This window comes from Anabrus simplex, chromosome 6 (genome assembly GCF_040414725.1).
Source record: "Anabrus simplex isolate iqAnaSimp1 chromosome 6, ASM4041472v1, whole genome shotgun sequence".
NCBI classification, from domain to species: Eukaryota; Metazoa; Arthropoda; class Insecta; order Orthoptera; family Tettigoniidae; genus Anabrus; species Anabrus simplex.
Genome location: NC_090270.1, coordinates 156,599,606 through 156,619,445, shown reverse-complemented (window position 1 = coordinate 156,619,445; position 19,840 = coordinate 156,599,606). Strand labels below are relative to the sequence as shown.

The 19,840-nt window shown below is 38.1% G+C and overlaps 1 protein-coding gene across 1 annotated transcript in view; it reads right to left on the bottom strand.

Annotated features, from left to right (window-relative positions):
* The window catches only part of LTV1 (LTV1 ribosome biogenesis factor), a 134,856-nt gene that overhangs the window by 13,018 nt on the left and 101,998 nt on the right, over window positions 1-19,840 (bottom strand). Inside the window, exons 4-5 of the mRNA XM_067150014.2 lie at window positions 10,209-10,296; window positions 9,976-10,111 (exon numbers count right to left, since the gene is read on the bottom strand). Coding sequence (XP_067006115.2) covers window positions 9,976-10,111; window positions 10,209-10,296 — 224 coding nt within the window. The remainder of the gene's footprint in view (window positions 1-9,975; window positions 10,112-10,208; window positions 10,297-19,840) is intronic.

The window sequence follows — 19,840 nt, the reverse complement described above, 5'->3', positions numbered from 1 at the left end:
AAAGGATTTTTAAAAATTCCTATTCTGAAGGGGTGAAAAGAGGTGAAATGTGATTTTACATTTTTGTTGAATATCTCCATTTTTACAAAAAAAAATATTGTACTTATATTCATTCAAATATTTATTTTCTTATAGCATGAATACTATTTTAACCGAGCTCGATAGCTGCAGTCGCTTAAGTGCGGCCAGTATCCAGTATTCGGGAGATAGTAGGTTCGAACCCCACTGTCGGCAGCCCTGAAGATGGTTTTCCGTAGTTTCCCATTTTCACACCAGGCAAATGCTGGGGCTGTACCTTAATTAAGGCCACGGCCGCTTCCTTCCACTTCCTAGCCCTTCCCTGTCCTCCCATTGTCGCCATAAGACCTATCTGAGTCGGTGCGACGTAAAGAAAAAAAAATAAAATACTATTTTAAAAGAAATTTTAAAATTCCGATTTTAAAGGGGTAAAATGTGGTTTTACATTTGTGTTCAATATTTCCGTTTTTGTGAAAAATATTGTACATATATATTCATTAAATCTTCCAAATCATCTCAGTAGTACAGCAAAAATCTTGCATTTCTTGCAAAGTCAACAAAATATATTTATTTTCAAGATTTTCCAGATGAAATACTTCCCTTGCGCGCATGAATCTTTGGCTTTTGCCAATCAAAAATGGCCGCCGCACTTTCCAACATATAAGTGTACGTGCCAATTCATGCCGCTTTCGTGTATTCCAAGACACTAATCAACCCAGTCTCTAACGAAAAATAAAATAAAATTAACAATATATAGGCCTAAAATATGCCTTTGCTGGCGAGATGTAGTGTTTACAGTGCAGTATGTCTTCTGGTATGGGCTATATCAAATTTGTTACTTTCATTGACCGGTCTCAGTCTCATCCTTGGCTTTGACAATATGAAAGTGACTGAGGTATGAGTGATGCTAGTAATAACATTCCTTATGCAGCCAGTCCCTGTTATGAATGGTGTGAAAATGTCACTCATAACGTCGGTTGGTGCATGCATTTCAGTGGGCTTGGCAGACTGATATGTAGTAGCAACGGCTGGCTCATCGAGGAAAGCAACGGGAAACTACCTCACTCCTCATTTCCCTAGTACGCCTCTTCAGTGATGCCTAGGCTATTTATGACAGCTGTTGGCGGAGCTGCAGAGGATCAAACCAGCCTTCGGGCTGAATACCCAACATACACACACAGGCCTAAAATACGAATATTTGTCAGTGAATTAATGATAAACACCTTTACGCAGTGCTGATAGCACAACGGTTAAGACAACGGACTGCAGAGTGCAAGAATGCAGGCTCAAATCTGACTTTTGGCGGCTTTTGTTTTAAACACAGGAATATTATTTTATGAAGGAGAATTATTACCGTTTTATATTTTGTTAGTGATTTATGCAGCCACTTACAATTTAAAGGAACTATTTCATCTGTACAACTGGTAAAACAGGCTAGGCGAAAGCAATACCAGTTTTTCCTTCATTATGATCGGCGCGCGCATGCGTCATTAGCAAAGCTTTCTAAGATTCAAAGATATGTCACTCATATTGACGGAGAGACTGGAGGCAAGAGTAATTCTGCCTTCATACCTCGATACATGCACGAATGCACACAAGATGCAATTAGAGAGATACGTACGTCATAACGGAAGTCCTGATCTTTTAATTACATTTACGTGCAACCCAAAATAGATTGAAATATCGGAAGCAATCTGGAAACGACAAAAGCACTACAATCGTCGCGATATAATTTCTAGGATATTCCGATTGAAAGTGAAAAACGAATGGACCTTTTCAATAAAGCAAGAATTTTCGGTTATGTGCTTTGTTACATTTACTCAGTAGAATGGCAGAAACGTGGATTACCTCACATTCATTCATATATTACTGTGGTTGGTGGAAATTATTTATGCCAAAATTCCTGATCCAAATAAAGATCATATTTTACACGATATTATCAAGTCTACAGTCCGACTCATTGGCTGAATGGTCAGCGCACTGGCCTTCAGTTCAGAGGATCTCTGGTTCGATTCCCGGTCGGGTCGGGGATTTTAACCTTCATTGGTTAATTCCAATGGCCCGGGGGCTGGGTATTTGTGCTGTCCCCAACATTCCTGCAACTCACACACCACACATAACACTATCCTCCACCACAATAACACGCAGTTACTTACACATGGCAGATGCCGCCCACCCTCATCGGAGGGTCTGCCTTAGAAGGGCTGCACTCGGCTAGAAATAGCCACACGAAATTAAATTAATCAAGTCTACAATGATTAATGGACCTTACGGTAGTTTGAATCCCAATGCACCTTGCATGAAAGATGGACGTTGCAGTAAGAGATACCCACAACCACTTCTTCGTCAAACTCAAACTGGCCATGATGGTTATCCGCTGTATAAAAGACTGGCTCCAGGGGATGGAGGTTTCACAGTGCAGATCAGCGGCGTAGAGCTTGACAACAGATGGGTAGTGCCTTTAAATCCTGTTTTATCTCACTTACTGAAAGCTCACATTAATGTGGAACACAAAAGATCTGTTAAGTCGGTTAAATATGCATGCAAGCACATGAACAAAGGCTGCGACCAAGCAGCTTTTTCAATACAAAATGAAGCACTTGATGAGGTAAAATTATAAGAAACAGGAAGGTATATCAGTAGCTCAGAGGCAGTGTGGCGAATTCAGGGATTTCCTATTCATGAAAGACATCCTACAGTTTTCCGTCTCGATGTACATCTTGAGAATGGGCAACGTGTCTATTTCACTTCAGATAATTTGACAGAAAAAGTCACGAATCCTCCAAAAACGACTCTTTTGGCTTTCTTCGATTTATGTGATACAGATTATTTTGCAAAAACTCTCCTGTAACACGGGCTTCCATCATACTATGTATAGCAGAACAGTAAATTTGTAAGAAGAAAACTAGGCGATGACGTTGTGTTTGGCCAGGAGTTAAAAAGGATTCTGCAGTAGCAAGGGTATATACTATTCATCCAAATAATACAGAATGCTACCACCTCCGACTCCTTCACGAAGTTGGAGGACGAACATCGTTTTGTTCAATAAAAACTGTGGATGGTGTCCTACATCCTACATTCCAAGGTGCATGCAAAGCTCTGGGATTATTAGAAAATGACAAAATTGGGAGTTAACTCCTGAAGAAGCGGCATTGAGTAAATCTCCTTATAAAGTACGTGAACTTTTCATTGTTATGCTAGCGTTTTGTCAAATTTCTGATCCTGCCAATCTTTGGGAAAAGTTCAAAGATTTTTGTCAGAGGACATCGTATGGCAAACAGGAAAGCAGGTGGAAGATTGTACTCTAAATCACAGTGAAGTATACAACCAATGTCTATTATTAATCGAAGACACAGGGTTATCTGTAGGAGGAAAGAATTTAAATCAGAACGGCTTACATCAACCCGTAAGGTCAGGAAATGAAAGGAATAGAGAATACTTAAAGGAAACCAATTATGATATTCAGTCTTTGGAACGATAGATAATTACCAGCGAAAAATCTTTAACTACAGAACAACTTGCAGTAAATCGTAAAATCCTGAGTAGTGTACAGTCTGAATGTGGAAAAGTCTTCTTCTTAGATGCTCCAGGTTGTACGGGATAAAGATTCCTGATAAATTTGCTATTGGCAAAAGTCAGAAGTACTAGAACTAGAAACGTTGCTGTAGCTGCCGCATCGTCTGGGATCGCCGCAACATTACTGGAGGGAGGTCAAACAGCCCATGCAGCCTTCAAGCTGCCTCTTAATCTTACTCGCTATGAGACTCCCGTCTGTTATATTTCTAAACAATCTAACACGGCCCAGGTTTTGCAGGAGTGTACACTCATTGTTTGGGATGAAAGTACAATGGGATATAAATGCGGGTTTGAGGCTCTCGATAATACTCCCAAGACTAAAGGAGTAACAAAGATATGTGTTACTCGCTGGAGATTTCCGTCAAACTTTACCAGCGATACCAAGAGGGACGTGTGCTAACGAGGCAAAAGCATGTGTAAAACAGTCATATTTATGGTCTAATGTACACAGGCTTATTTTGAGAAAAAATATGAGGATCCATTTGAGTGGTCACAGAGAAAAATTATTTATAAGGTTCAACCTTTTCAATACAAATTACATGTTGTATAGATGTTATTCACAACATTTATTTAATATGGGACCGGTTTCGAAACTTTCAGAACTTCTTCTGAAAATTAGAAATGGAGAATTATCAGAAGTCGCTGGGAAAATTTTGATTCCTGAAGGTTTAGGTTCAGTAGTAAACTCTTTAGGAAGTCTTATTTCAAAGATATATCCCGATGTCGCTAATCTGAAAGACACATCTATGAACAGGCTATTCGAGCGAGCAATTATCACACCAAAAAATGAGATGGCTAATGAAATAAATGAAACATTGCTTACATATTTTGATGCAGAAGAAATAAGAGTATAAATCATTCGAAGCGGTATTACAAACGGACGATGCTGTAAATTATCCGGTAGAATTCCTAAATTCTCTTTATCCTCCAGGATTCCCATCTCACCAGCTCCGTTTTGAAAGTAGGAGTACCTGTAATGTTGTTACATAACCTCAAACCACCTACGTTGTGCAATGGCACTAGATTACGTGTGACGGGTTTTAAAAAAATAATAGAAGCTACTGTTATTACAGGGTGTGCTCGAGGGGAATCAGTGTTCATTGCACGAATACTACTTATACCATCAGATTTTCCATTTGAGTTTAAAAGACTGCAGTTACCAATCAGAGTATGCTTTGCTATGACAATAAATCCCAAGGCCGGAGTTTAACATTTGCAGGAATCGACCTACGCGAAAAATGTTTTTCCCATGGACAATTTTATGTTGCCTGTTCCATAGTAAGCTCTCCAAGTGGCTTAATCCTTTTGACACCAGAAGGAAGAACTGCCAATATTGTATATGAAAAGTTCTAAACTGAATAATTATATTTAACATTCTTCTTTTATTTCTTTTTATGTGATACATACAATTTTACGTTACTTATTCATTGATTAAGTATATTAAAGTTCATGTTTTCTAAAGATATTTAGTGTAAGTTTTTTGATGCTTAGGTTTTAGATAATAGTTAATTATAATGCGTCTCTTTAAATCTTTAAAATTATAATTTAGTTTGATAGCAAATAATTGTATTGTAACTCTGTTTTGAATTCATAATTAAAAATTAATTTTTTAAGATTAAGGCGATTTAAATAAGATCATTTATATCTTTAATATTTCATTATTATTTCATTCCATTCATAAAGCAGGCTATTAAATTGTTACAAAAGAAGTAATGTAAAATATTCATATATTTACATTTCGAGATCACAGGGAATTTTCCTACCAATGGGAGTAACAGGCGTATTGACATGATAGCCTTTCAACCAGCTAGCAAGCAAGGACTAATCTTAGATCCCACAATGCGCTTCGAGTTGCACGTTGGCCAGGCCGAAGAGGTGGACGCCGAAAAGAAGTCAATTTACCAGCCAACTGTAAACTACTATAAAGATAAATATCACCTAGACAATATTTCCGTCCATGGACTCATGATCGGAGCTCGAGGCACAATCCTTAAATTTCTTGTACAGCTATGGGATTCTCTTGTTCTCAGCCGGACACGACTTTACGACATCGCCATCGGTGCAATACGAGGTTCAGTGACCATACTCTGCAATCATCTATATAACATTTGAAGAACCATATTGGAAATTTATTCCTGAGCCTAGTGGTGATTTTTCTACCTGGCACACTAGCAAAGTCAACAGTAACTTAGAAGACAAAATACTGTGTAGTCGACAGACTTTGTCCTTGTGGCAGCCTCTGCATGGGGGAAGTTGTAATATTAATAAAAAATTACAATGTTCATTTAGCAGCAAACTTGGAATACATGTTAAAGTTTTCAATTCCGGCCGAAGCCGGGACAACACATCATTTACGTTCACGTCTTACATTTCTTACGAAAGTCGAACACGTAAGGTTTGTTCGGTGGCCTTCAAAAGGGAATGGGAAATAATGGGACATAACTCAACTATGACGCGAGCGAAGCCGCGGGCAAAGTGCTAGTCTGTTTATATGACAAAACCATCTGTTCTATCAAAAAAAAAAAATTCTTCAGCAGAAGCTAGACTTCGAGTTTAATGTGCAAGTATCAATGCAATTCTCCTTTAATAAAATTTTGATTCGTGTCTGTGAAATAACTCTCTTAATACACAACATATAACAGAAAGGAGGATGATAGGAAAGGTGGAAAGAAATTTAGAAGAAGAGCAGAATGGCTTTTGACAGGGCAAGTCAATGAAAGACCCTACATTTATCATGAGATTACTGATGGAAAAATGGTGGGAATATGGAAAAGATATGCTGATGATATTCCTTGATCTAGTGAAAGGATACAATAATGTTAATAGAAAAAAGGTGTAGGAAACCTTGGAAAGAAAATGATGTGGAAAGCAGTCAAGGGAATTAGTGAAAGCAATGTATAAAAACTGTTCCAGTTGTGTCCAGACTACAGTAGGGAGAACATATTGGTTCAGAAACTAAACTGGACTAAGACAGGGAAGTGTATTGTCTCTGCTTATATTTATGATGGTTATGGATGAAATTCTAAAGGAAACGAAGAAGTCAACATATAGAGGGGATATGAAAATATTGTTGTCTGCAGATGGAAAGTCAACAATACAGAAGTGCAAATCCAACTACTAGAGGATTTAAATGACAATAGTGAGAAATATGGTATGAACATCAGTGTGGAGAAGAGCAAAACAGTGGCAAAGACAACAGGAGAAAGAGAAGAAGTCCTTAGTATCAGGAGACAAAACCTTGAGGTTGTTAATTGGGAAGTGAAATAATGCAAGATGCAAGGCTGACAAGGTTGGATAAAGAGATCAGCAGAAGGGTACAAGTGGGAAATACGTTTTACCAAAATGTAAGGAACTTGATGTGGAACAGAGAAGTTCCTACGAAATGAAAAGAGATAATGTACAAGATGTGCTATACACCCATATTAATGAATGCATCAGAGACTTGGATATTGATACCAAGAGATGAGAGTAAAATTCAGGCCAGTGAGAATTCTGAGGAGTAGAGTAAGGAAGACAAGGAGAGATGGGATAAGAACTGTTGAGATCAGAAAAGAAATTGAGGTAAAAAAAAACTGAGTGATAGGATGGAGAAGAAATAAGATGATTTGGACATGTTATGAGGATGGAAGAGGGAAGGAGACCAAAACATGTGTTGGAGGCTAAGATAGAGGTAAAGAGGGCAAGAGGGCAAGAGGCAGGCCCAGAGCAAGATGGATAGACTCTGTCAGAATAGTACAAGAAAAAGAAGACTAAAATGGAATAAAACTACTGAAGAGGAGTGGTGAAAGGAGAGGCAATGGTGGAGAAGTACCATCAACACCCCGATCTGGCAGGAGCTCGACAAGGGGAAATGAAAATGATATTTTCAACCATGTACTTCAAGGTTGGATGTATATTCTTAGAATGTCGTTGGCAGCAGTGGCACAAATGCACACATCTGTGAAGAGTGGAAAATTAGATAAAAATCCCTGACCTGACCAGGAACTGAACCCAGGGTAAGAAGCAGGCGTTACCCCCATACTGTTGAGATGGCTTGAAGGAGAGATTCAAGCCGACTTCCCTAAATCGTATCCTATATCCAATCATATACAAGCAATGTGTCCATCCGACATTTATCTTGTAAAGAAACATTGGTCCCTCCAGAAAAATTAACTTTTAGCATGATCTTTCATTTTCCTGCAAACATTACCATGAATCTCTGTTTCTCACTTTCAATCATTTGTACAATATTACGCTCATTTTTACTCTCATACTGATTGTCCGACTTTGAGGGATATCAAAGCTCATAGGAGTCTGATCTGAGTTTCCGATTTGAGGAAGGAATGTTTCCTTTATGCTTCCTTATCACAAAATGATGTTCTCTGGTACAGAGAAAGATTATTTCTCCTCGTAAACTTTATTATCCAGCCCTGGCTTTAAAATCCAAGACACAAATCTCACGTGTTGCAGCTATTCCATTTCCTTTACAATAAAGCATTTCATGGAAAACGGCATAACCATTGTTGGGCACTGATCTCACATATTCCAGAAGTTCCTCTTCTACTTTCAGAAACTTACCAGTTATTGGGCTGCAAAATGCTTGTGTTGATAGCTTGAAGTACGTTTCTTGGTTTCTGCCAGTACTGCACACTGCACTCGGAAAATGCAAACTCATAGCTCGCTATCCTCTTCCCATAAACATCGGCATAACTGATTATTACCCAGGAGTTTATATGATGTAGCATCACTTGTATTCTTACTCAATGTAAATTTAATAAAGAACAGTTATGAGATCACAGAAACATGCAAGGCACTCACAAAGAATATATGTTTGTAAAAGACTGCACAGAGCTTTACTGTGTCAGGTCAGTGCAGACATGTGCACGGCTAGTCCAGCATTGAAATTTAGAAAGAGCAGATGTCAAAATAGAAAGGCTGCTATTTGCCACATACATTTTGCAACAAAATCATGTGGTCGCTAGCCCCTATTGATCAAGAAGATAATGAAAATGATTCAAAATGGGGGGGGGGGGGGGGAATGTGATGGAATGAACACTCAAAGAGGGGGGAGTCATGAAATTGAGAGTTGAGAGCCTAGACTTTGAATGCCCTAATATTCCCTAATACTGCCAAGCTGGAAGAAAACAAAGTGATGTACTATGTCCTAAGCTCCTAAAACTTATCAACAGTAACACTACAGTAACTGACTAATGTTAAGCTGAAACGTGTTCTCTCTCTATTCAGTGCCACTCATCTCTCCTATATGATATTACTGTTACAATTATTGAAATTAACCTGTTAACAATGGGTACACAAAAACTAGTCAATTTGTCGATAATTAGAAATACAGTAGAAGTCCGATAGTCCGGCACGTTCGGGACCGGCCCGGTGCCGGATTACCGAAAATGCCGGACTATCGGGCTGTACCTCTTACTACGATATAGGTTAAGGCGTACAGCTAAAACAGCTGTAACACGGCGTTTTGCAGTGAAATGTTGATCAGCAGAATCATTAGTTTAATAACTTTAGCTCAAAATTAGGGGAGCACCAAATTTTCATTCAGCTCATTCAGTTTACATACATGTACTGTACAATATTTTAGTGTGACATAAAAAAATCTTGAATATCTTTTCGTTTTCGAGATCGTTATCGCTTGACATAAAAGTTATTTCTTATGGTATGTAAATCAATAAGTTCAGTGGCATTATAATTAGTATTACACTCAGCAGAAGTGATGAATTTATTTAGGGACTCTGCAGCTTCTGCCCAGCTGATTCTCTCCTTTTCTTCAGTTTCCTCAATGAACTGAACCTGTGTGTGGTGACAGCCAACAATGCCGATTGTGTCTAACAATAGCAGACGCGTAATGGACACTTCCGAGTGGTTTTGAACCGCGCCGTGCGCTTTAACTGTCACAAAGGTAAAAAAAGAAATAACAAAAACAAATCCTGGAATAGTGCCGGACCATCGGGCGTTCCGGACTATTGGATGCCGGACTAATGGAATTCTACTTAAATTTTACCATTACATTTCTGACTGTTATGAGTTCTTGTTATCATAATATTTGAGTTTAACATTCCTGTCTCTTAAAAGATGTTAGAATGACAAAGTTTTGCTTTGTAAGAAGATTCTTTTAACACACCAGTAAATCAGGATTTCTCATATTTAAGAACTCTGAAATACCATGAAACTGTGTGTGACCTGGAAATCAAACCAAAACACTTAGCCTTAAAAACAAATGATTAATTAACAGTGCTACTCAGTTAGCCCTATTAACTTCATTAACCGGTAGCTTTATTACCCGAACATTTATGAAAATTTATAATACAGTTTGTAAATTAGTCCTTCCTATCCCTTAGAAAGACCAGTTTTAAAAGCTGACCAAGATACTTTCAGTCTTACCTATATTCCCCATCCGAATCACACACTTTATTAGCTAATTCAATAAAATTGTCTTCCAGAATATTGTCTGGGTCCTCAAAATCAAAATCTTCATCCATGGCTGCCACAACATCTGGATCCAGATCCAGGCAAAGACCTACAAACATAAAATATGGTTTTCAAAAGCTATTAGATACACTTTAATTGTCAAATCTATTATCTATCCAATCAACCAACATCAGATGCTGACTAACCTGAACGTGGTGCAGCTTTGTTCAGTAAACCCACATTATCTTCTATTTCAGATGCAAAAACTGAAGATGGCAACTTGATTTTTGGCCCCTATACAGAAACAGGAAAAAAAAAAAAAAAAAATGATATTGAAATTATCAAGCAAAAAATTGAAATACACAAAAGCACAATCTATTTTTTTTTTTAAATCAAGTAGGAATTCAATTGGTATTATGACATACAGCATCTTTCTTTCAACAGCAATAGATAGAGAATTTAAAAATTTCACTGTATCACCCAATGAGGAAATAAAATTTATACAAGAAAAATAAATGAGACAGCAAATGACCATTCCAGCCATTCAAGGTAGAAATCTGTTCCATGTTAATTAGCTGACATTTAAGCTGCCTGTGCGGTAAACTTCATCATGAGTACTTGACCCATTTGGCTCCTCATAACTTTTCACACTTCCGTAACTTGTTAAAATAATATCACTGGTGAACATACATTTAGTTAGGCCAGTTCCTAGTTACATTTGGCCCACTGATTCATAAAATGGCACCAATGTTTCCCTATCAGGTCTAGCTTTTAAGATAGAGCTTAAATACCATGCACCACTTGTCATTCTGGTTGTCCATCAAAATTCACAGTACTTTATGGTACTGTTTTGATTAATCTCCTTGTAACACAAATGACACATATTCAAATTTATGAGGAAAAAGTAATACACTAAATGTGTTAATATTTCACCCAAACTGCAAGGTTATGATTAAACACTCTAGGTCATTTGACTCAGAAGCAGCTTCATTTGTACAAATGCTGAACCTGCAGCAGCCAGTATTCTGTTGATGGCAATCACAAACAGATTGGCACAGAGTACTGATTCCTGTAGAACTCCATCCTCATTATTGTAAAATTGTGAATATGATCCCTTTATTCGAGAACAAATGGAGAGGCTGAAAATTTGCAATAAATATGGCAAGTTAAGTTGGAATCTCCAATGAGGAAGAATTTGGATGTTGTTGATATACCATGTAATAAATAGGGCCCGGATTCATATGCACTAAAATATGCACTAAAAATAAAACATATTGCAATTACCAAACAAATTATTTAATTTTAACTCAGTGTTAAATTCATAAACAAATTTCATTCCTTAGAAAATGATGCGTGGCAGTAGGTTTGAACAGTTTTTCAATCTTTTAAGGAGTCAATGAGATTCTATTGTCAGACAGAAGTAATGTATACACTGAAAATGATCATTCTACATCAACGGACGTAACTGGGCAATACTTCTACACCGGCACTGACTGCTCGGGACATTTTGTGACAAAGACTTAAGGCATTTTTGCGGTTTAATCTGGTAAAACACCGAGCTCGATAGCTGCACTCGCTTAAGTAAGGCCAGTATCCAGCATTCGGGAGATAGTGAGTTCGAACCCCACTGTCGGCAGCCCTGAAGATGGTTTTCCGTGGTTTACCATTTTCACACCAGGCTGTACCGTAATTAAAGCCACAGCCGCTTCCTTCCCAGCCCTAGCCCTATCCTGTCCCATCGTCGCCATAAGACATATCTGTGTCGGTGCGACGTAAAGCCAATAGCAAAAAAAGAAGAAGAATCTGGTAATACGCTACAATAGATGAAGAGCAAGTTAACAGATGAACGCACTTGTTTAAGCAAACCTTGGGAGACTACTGTAAGGAGAAGGAGGAAGGAACGTCAGAAAGAAGGAAATTGCTGTTGTGAAAAACGTCATTATCCATCTACCTACTTGTATTGAGACATTGAAAGCACTTTTCTTAATCAGGGAAGGTTTCTCATGTTGCCAAGTTATGTGCAACATACAGATTTCATTAAATTTTTCATTTCGTTCAGCAATCTTAGATAATCAATCACACATAAGAGAAAAATATGTCTGTATATACACTAACGTTCAAAATATGCATTTGCATATGCGCATATGCATTTTTAAGTCCGGGGCCTAGTAATAAGCTTTCTCAAGGTCATAGAATTTAATGTCATTAAATACTGTTTCTTGATTAATGCATTTTGAGTAGCTCTATCAAACTTAATTCTTAGAAAGAATTTATTTTGAGGTTCCACCTATTCAGTACTTAATACCTACTACTCAAAGTTAAATAGTCATGTTAAACTACACTGACCAGTAAAATTAATGAATCACTTAAATTTTCAAAAGCAAAAGCATGTTAAGTTGTGAAAATTTGTTTCATTATTTACAGTGATTATTTTCATGAAAAAATCATCCAAGCAACTAAGGGTAGCAATAACATACAGATAACAAATATTTTTTAATGAAAATAATCAATGTAAATAATAAAACAAATGTTTCACAATTTAACAGAGTTTCTCCTTTGAAAATTGAAGTTATCAATTAAATATGCCGGTCAATGTAGTACAAGAACAAACATGCCTAACAGTGATTTTGAAACACAACATAGCAACACTACCCATATATTTCACCCACCAATCAAGAACGTAACTGGTTTATCTCGAAACGAAATAGAAAGCATCATACAGTACTTAGTAAAGTGTCTAAACATAATTAGGCAAATATTTCAAACATCAATGAAATTAAAACCACCATAGCCAAATACGAACTCGCCATCAACAGATTACCTACAAATATTCAAGATGCTGTTTTGCTATTTGTTTTACGTCGCACCGACACAGATAGGTCTTATGGCGACGATGGGATAGGGAAGGCCTAGGAGTGGGAAGAAGCGGCCGTGGTCTTATTTAAGGTACAGTCCCAGCATCTGCCTGGTGTGAAAATGGGAAACCACAGAAAACCATCTTCAGGGCTGTTGACAGTGGGATTTGAACCTACTATCTCCCGGATGCAAGCTCACAGCTGCGCGACCCTAACCGCACGGCCAACTTGCCCGGTGATGTACAAGATGAAATTAAAAGGAAATTACAGAACTCTTTTATAGAACAGCTGCCCATAAATTCTCCTCTCTCACATAAACAAATCTCAGATTTAAATAATAAATAATAATAATAATAATAATAATAATAATAATAATAATAATAATAATAATAAGAAGAAGAAGAAGAAGAAGAAGAAGAAGAAGAAGAAGAAGAAGAAGAAGAAGAAGAAGAAGAAGACCAACCAATGCCGGTAAAGGAAACAAAATGGTTTTGATGACTAAACATGAATACACTCAAAAAATCATTTCTTTTCTGAGAGTAGGCCTAGATTTTTTTGAAAATAAATAAAAATCACACCATCCAAAAAAACTAAATTTATAAAAATAATTCCACATATAATCATGTATCTCAGTCTTCCTACTGCTAAAACCCTTCCTAAAATTTATGAACAGGATATACGGTATCAGTACTTGTCAGGCTAACAATTCATTTCAGGAAAAGCCCAACCTTAAAAATTTTCCAGTTTATTAAAAGATTTCTAACCAAAAAATTACAACTTTTACAACTGAACATCAGTCAAAAATTCCATAGAATTCTACAACATTACAAAAAACTTACATTAAACCCAATACCTATGCCAATATCCCAGTGGTTGAAACTGAAAACCTAATAAAAATAATTTAAATAAACAAAACAATTTAAGCATACTGGAAATAGAAGAATTCTTACACACTTTGAATTTGGTCTTAGACAATAACCATTTCATTTTCAATAATAGCTCATATAGTATCAACAAAAATGACTACCCTCGGGATCCCTGACTTCCAGGATATTGGCTGAAAATTTTATTGACGATTTGGAAAAGACAAAAATACTTAATATCATTAAAGGCATTTATCACTGGTCTAGATATGTAGACGATGTATTTACCATTACAGATCAAAGGGTAACTAATAGTAAAACTATACTAGATCAACTCAACTCCTTACGCCCTCATATCAAGTTCGCAATTAACTTCCTAGATCTCAAAGTCACAAGAAATAATAACTCCCTTAATCCTCACGGAGTCGCTCACTCATTTGAAACATTAGTAGTCGCGTGCAGTATTGACAACACCCCAACTATCATTTCACAGTACAACCTACATAAAGACATTTCTTTACCAAAAAAGTATTTTATTATGTGTAATATAGATTTACAAACAAGACTAGCATATGAAAATCATAAAATGTGCAATATTCATCTAAAAAAATCCAAGCATACGAAAATATTGAAATGATTACTCAATTTCTGCATTTCAGTACAAAACAAATTAGTTCATAAATATTTTTGAATTACACTCAATGTTTCTGTTATTAGATTGAAGTAAATACATGCAAGAATACATTCAACATAACACAAGGTCAGAAAGATAGTCTTTAACACTTTATGGTTCACCTGAATCTTGGTAACATTTTCCACACACATTCCTCATATGCTTTAGATACATCACTCTACAACAGCGATCACAGTACAATTCAGACTTTACATATTTTTTTCTAGGGCATACTGTGCACAATGAGTTTCAGAGCTCATTCTTGGACGTTTGTTGCCTTATTGGGGTCATCAGCAACAGTTTGTTTTGCTGCTTATTCCCGAATGGTCTTCGGTAGGATTTCGTTATAGATTCTTTTATGCAATGTGGGATTCAGTAATTCCCTCCCAAGTTCATGCAGGAACATTCGGCGTACAAGTTTCTTCTCAGGGTTATTTGAAGAAAATATGATCTGAGCGTTAATTCCAGCAATGTCAAGTATTCTGAAGAATACTGTTACTGGCCAGCATGCATTTCCGTGATGTCGAATATGTGCCAGACATATGATCCACTGTGTTCCCTCATGTTTTAGTCATATTGTACATTGTTGCTATTACAGATTTCTTTTCATCTCCTGTCCTAGTATCAATTTCATCATCAAAATGCATTGACGATAGAAGAACTACACATCTGTTCTTCTTTGAGACATAAGAGACAATAATCATGTTTTCCCGGAACCCAAACAGGCTACTTTTTACATCTCCGTCCTTCACACATGTGAACTCCACTGGTAACTCCCTCTTATTCTTACAAAGCGTACCCACTAGGGTCAGTTTCTTTTCACGAAGTTCTCTGGCAAGATGAATTCTGCAAAACCAATTATCAGTTGTTATGTTATGCCCAGTCCCTTCAATAGGTCGAACTAACCTCTTCACAACTTCTGTCAGCAAGTTATTTACTATGTATCGCCCCTTTTGTTCTTTGCCAATGTAAATTTCAATTGACTGAGTGTACCATGTTAAAAATTAAATAACTGGAAAGGAGGTTCAACCTATTCAATACTCAAAAGAAAGAAACGTAGCAATCACATTTCTATTTAAATGGGACCGGTTTCGACCTTAGTCTAGGTCATCATCAGCCATAAAAAACATGTAAAATGTTTATGAATGTTGGAGGTCAGTTTTTCACTCTGTTAGGCACAAAGACACGACATCACATTCTGTTCTGCACAAAGTCGTGTCTTTGTGCCTAACAGAGTGAAAAACTGACCTCCAACATTCATAAACATTTTACATGTTTTTTATGGCTGATGATGACCTAGACTAAGGTCGAAACCGGTCCCATTTAAATAGAAATGTGATTGCTACGTTTCTTTCTTTTGAGTATTGAATAGGTTGAACCTCCTTTCCAGTTATTTAATTTTTAACATCAATAATTTCAATACGGAACAATGAAATTTTTATCTTTAAATGAGTGTACCATGTCTTAGCATTGGACAGTGTCATAATTCAAACCATATTTAGCTGGTTTGTTCTGATGTACACTCAGAACTATATCTTCCTCTAAAAGGAACAAGTTGCTTGTCAACAGTTGCATATTAGGAAAGTGTGCAATTATTCTCACAGTTGGAGAGAAAAAGTTTGAAAATCTCCCTAATAGGGGCTAATTTATCAAGTTCCGTTCTCTGCCGTCGGTCCCTGATGTTATAAAACCAAAGAGCACTCAACAGGAACACGAATCTATGTAGACTGATTGTTGCATGAAATGTATCTACTCCGAAACCAGTTTGATCCCATAAGTCTTTGAGATTTTGATGTCCAGAGCGATAAACACCTGCTGGTATCAGAATACCAATCACACACTTTATTTCAGATTCATCGGTATGCTTAGCATCGCAATCTCTCGCATAATTTTCTGCAATAGTGTCTATGCAAATGTTTGTGCAATTAACAGTTCTTATCACTGCATCATCCAGGAATAGCAAAAAACACTCTAGCACTAACTTAACATTTTTAGCACGGGCCTTGACACCAGGAAGATATAATACTAATCCTAACATTCCTTGGAAGGGGATCTTTCTTCCACTTAGTCTGTTTATCTTTACCGAAGTAATGATTTCCTCCTTCATGGTGAACTGAATCATTATCACTCTGTCTGTCATTATCTTCTTCACTATCAGCCTCTGTATCACTGTCTTGGATAAGTTCCTCACAACTGTCGCTTTCTTCTGGATCTGACTCATCGAAATCTTCCTCACAACTTTCATCTTCTTCTAAAAGTTTGCATATTCTAGCCTCCTGTCGTTCATAGCTACACATTTTCACAGGAAATGAGACTTTAACCACTCAAGCGAGAACCGAGTACTGAGCCGGAAATGTTACGATAGTGGTTGCGTGGGGATATGACAACACACCACATGTGAAGAAAGAGCGCTAACGCCTGTCACAGCAATTCTAATTATAAGCAGTCGCTCAACACTTTATGATCAAGGTCAGTTAGAGAGGTATAAGAGATTAAACCTAGCTAAATGAACTTGATCGCAAGATTTAGCCTAAAAAATGAACCTGGGGTGTTGTCAACACCCCGCGCGACTCTTTGAGGGTTAAATATGACATGTACAGAAAGCCTACCAAAACAATCAATGTAATCAGGAAAGATTTCTTTCACCCAGGTGCACATAAAAATGATGATGCTTTCCACAGCATGATTTACAGACCCCTTAATATTCCACTTTCAGATAATGCCTACAAGAAAGAAATTAATAATATTTATACCACTACAAGTAACAATGGCTACAATAAGGATTAGGTCTCATGATTATCGTTAAAGTAAAGAACAAGCCTTCCACTAAATAAAAGAAGCTAAACAGAAAAAAAGAATATGTTAAAATGAGCCCAATGCAGGGCCATAGGCAGTTACAGGTGGAATGTTGACGCCAAGTCAGTAGGGAGTCCGCCCCCCCCCCCCCCCCCCCCCCCCCAAGCCACAATGCATGCCCGTAAGCGGTTCAAAATGGTGTCAGACAGCCTTTGGGTCTTCTCCTGAGGCAAGTTCGTCTACAGTTGTTACAGCTGTCCCTCCAGATCCCGCAGGTTGCTACTGGGACGGAGTCCCTTTCCAACTGTCATTCCACACGTGTTCAACGTTGGTGAGGTCCAGGGATCTTGCTGGCCACACGCGAGGACCTCAACATGCTCTAGGCAGTCCATAGACACATGTGCTGTATGTGGACGTGCATTATCTTGTTGGGACACTGTCCCAGTGTGCTGTGCCGTAAGGGGTAGAACATGCAGGCACAGAATGTCTGTGACGTATCGTTGTGCTGTCAAAGTCTGCTAAAGCACTATTAGAGGTGACCTGAATGCATATCCTATGGCTCCCCACACCATGATGCCAGGGATTATGCCTGTGTGTCTTTCCACAATATGGGCAGGATCTGCCCTCTGCTCATGATGCCACCAAACCCACACACGATCGCCATTGGAGGTTATGGAGAAGCGGGGCTCATCAATGAACATGATGTGATGCCAGTCGTCCTCTGTCCATGCTTTTCGGGCAAGGCACTACTCCAGACACAGGCATTGGTGTTCTGGTGTCAATGGCAACCAACACATGGGACGGTAGGACCACAATCCGGCGGATGCGAGTCGTCGAGACACTGTGCAGGAACTCACAGGATGTTGTAGAGGCGCACCATATGACGGTCCTCCCTCAGGGTGGTGTTTCTTGGTCGACCCAAGCCTGTGCAATGTGACTGGGCGCCCTCATGTACCCACCAAGTCCAACACTGGGCCACTGTGATATCTGAATGGCCCACATGCCTACCAATTGCACGATATGACCAACCAGCCCCATGCAGTCACAGAACGCACCCATTGTCAAATGTTGTAAATCGGTACGTAGGTTGTTTAACGCGTCTGCAAGGCATCACGGGTGCTTCATACTGTACATAGTCCTCTCTGCACGTCATGCTTAACTGACTCACAACAGATGACTGGTAACAACTTAACAACAGGACAGTGGCATGACAAATGCACTCTGGTGGGCGTTCTACACATAAATCTAATCATTTACTCACACATCAATGGTATGCACATATACCGAAATGGGATAATGGACCACTCCTAGGTGCTTCACTTTTTTTTTGTCAGGCAGTGTAGTTGGTACATTATTGGACATACATTTTTCAGCTAACTCAATGCTGGCTGCCAGTGTTTCGCCCCAGTGTGCTAATTTGGACTCATCAATTGGTAAACAGCATGCCTACCAAGATGCATGGCTAGTGCATACCATGGAGGCCACTATGTAGGCTACTTGGAGCCACTGGCAATGCCAATGCACTATGAGAAACTTTGTTCCCTTTGGGAATTAACATCTATATCACTGATGGCCAGACGGGCATCAATTTTTGGAAATTAATTTTTTAGCTACACTCATTTCCCCAGTAAGTTCCATCAAGCTCTCCTTACTTCCACAAGCACTCCTAAGTCTATTTCTTTCTAACCTACATCATCTCCTTAATCTCTAAATTTTTCTGTTATAATGTACTGATCATAATTATTGTTTTAATCCCCACCCCCATTGCAGTCTTATCAACCATATGGTACTGCCTAACAGACCTACTTTCTAATTCAGCTGTCCTTCTGAGACTAATTACTTTACCATTTGTTGGTCCTGCTTTCTGTCATTCACATTACTGCCCCAGTTAAAATTTAGTTAAAATTTAGGGTTACAGGTGAAGACCTTAACAGCATCTTAGGCAGAGAAGGAGACCTTCGGAATGGCGAAGATGGTGGATGAGGCAACCCATCCTCTCTGGGGGAAATTAGAAGAGGAAACCACTGCTTGTGGAGAAGAGGGATTTTCAAAGGCCAAGGGAGTAAAACCCGAAAGAAAATCCTCAGATGCGTTAGGCTTAGCAGGTCAGCAGATGAGTAAATTTGTTCTTGCTTTCAACTATAATACATGCCTCGGATGGAAGTTTAAAAATGAAAATGGAATTGACAAGTCTCTGGCTACAGTTGCACAGTATGATGGTAATCCTGATGTTCGTGCAAGCGTTAAATCGGAGAACAAAACCCGATTTGGAACAATAAATATTTTAAATAAATAAATATTTTAACAATGAATGGGAAGGAAAATGGATTGACCTAATGGAGAGACGAAAACTGGACATCTTGGGATTAAGTGAAGTAAAATGGAATGGGAAAGGAATGAAGAAACTAAGAAAGGGGTACACCTTGTACTGGATGGGTAACAGTAAAGAGAAAAGAAATGGAGTGATTTTTGTAATGAATCAGAATGTTAAACCAACAGCTGAAGTTGAGTATGTAAGTGAAAGAATTATAATAATGCACATACATGTAAACAAGGAACTACTGAAGATAGTACAGGTGTATGCTCCACAGACAGGATGTAGCATGGAAGAAAAAGAAGAGTTCCTCAATGAACTGGAAACACATATTGTT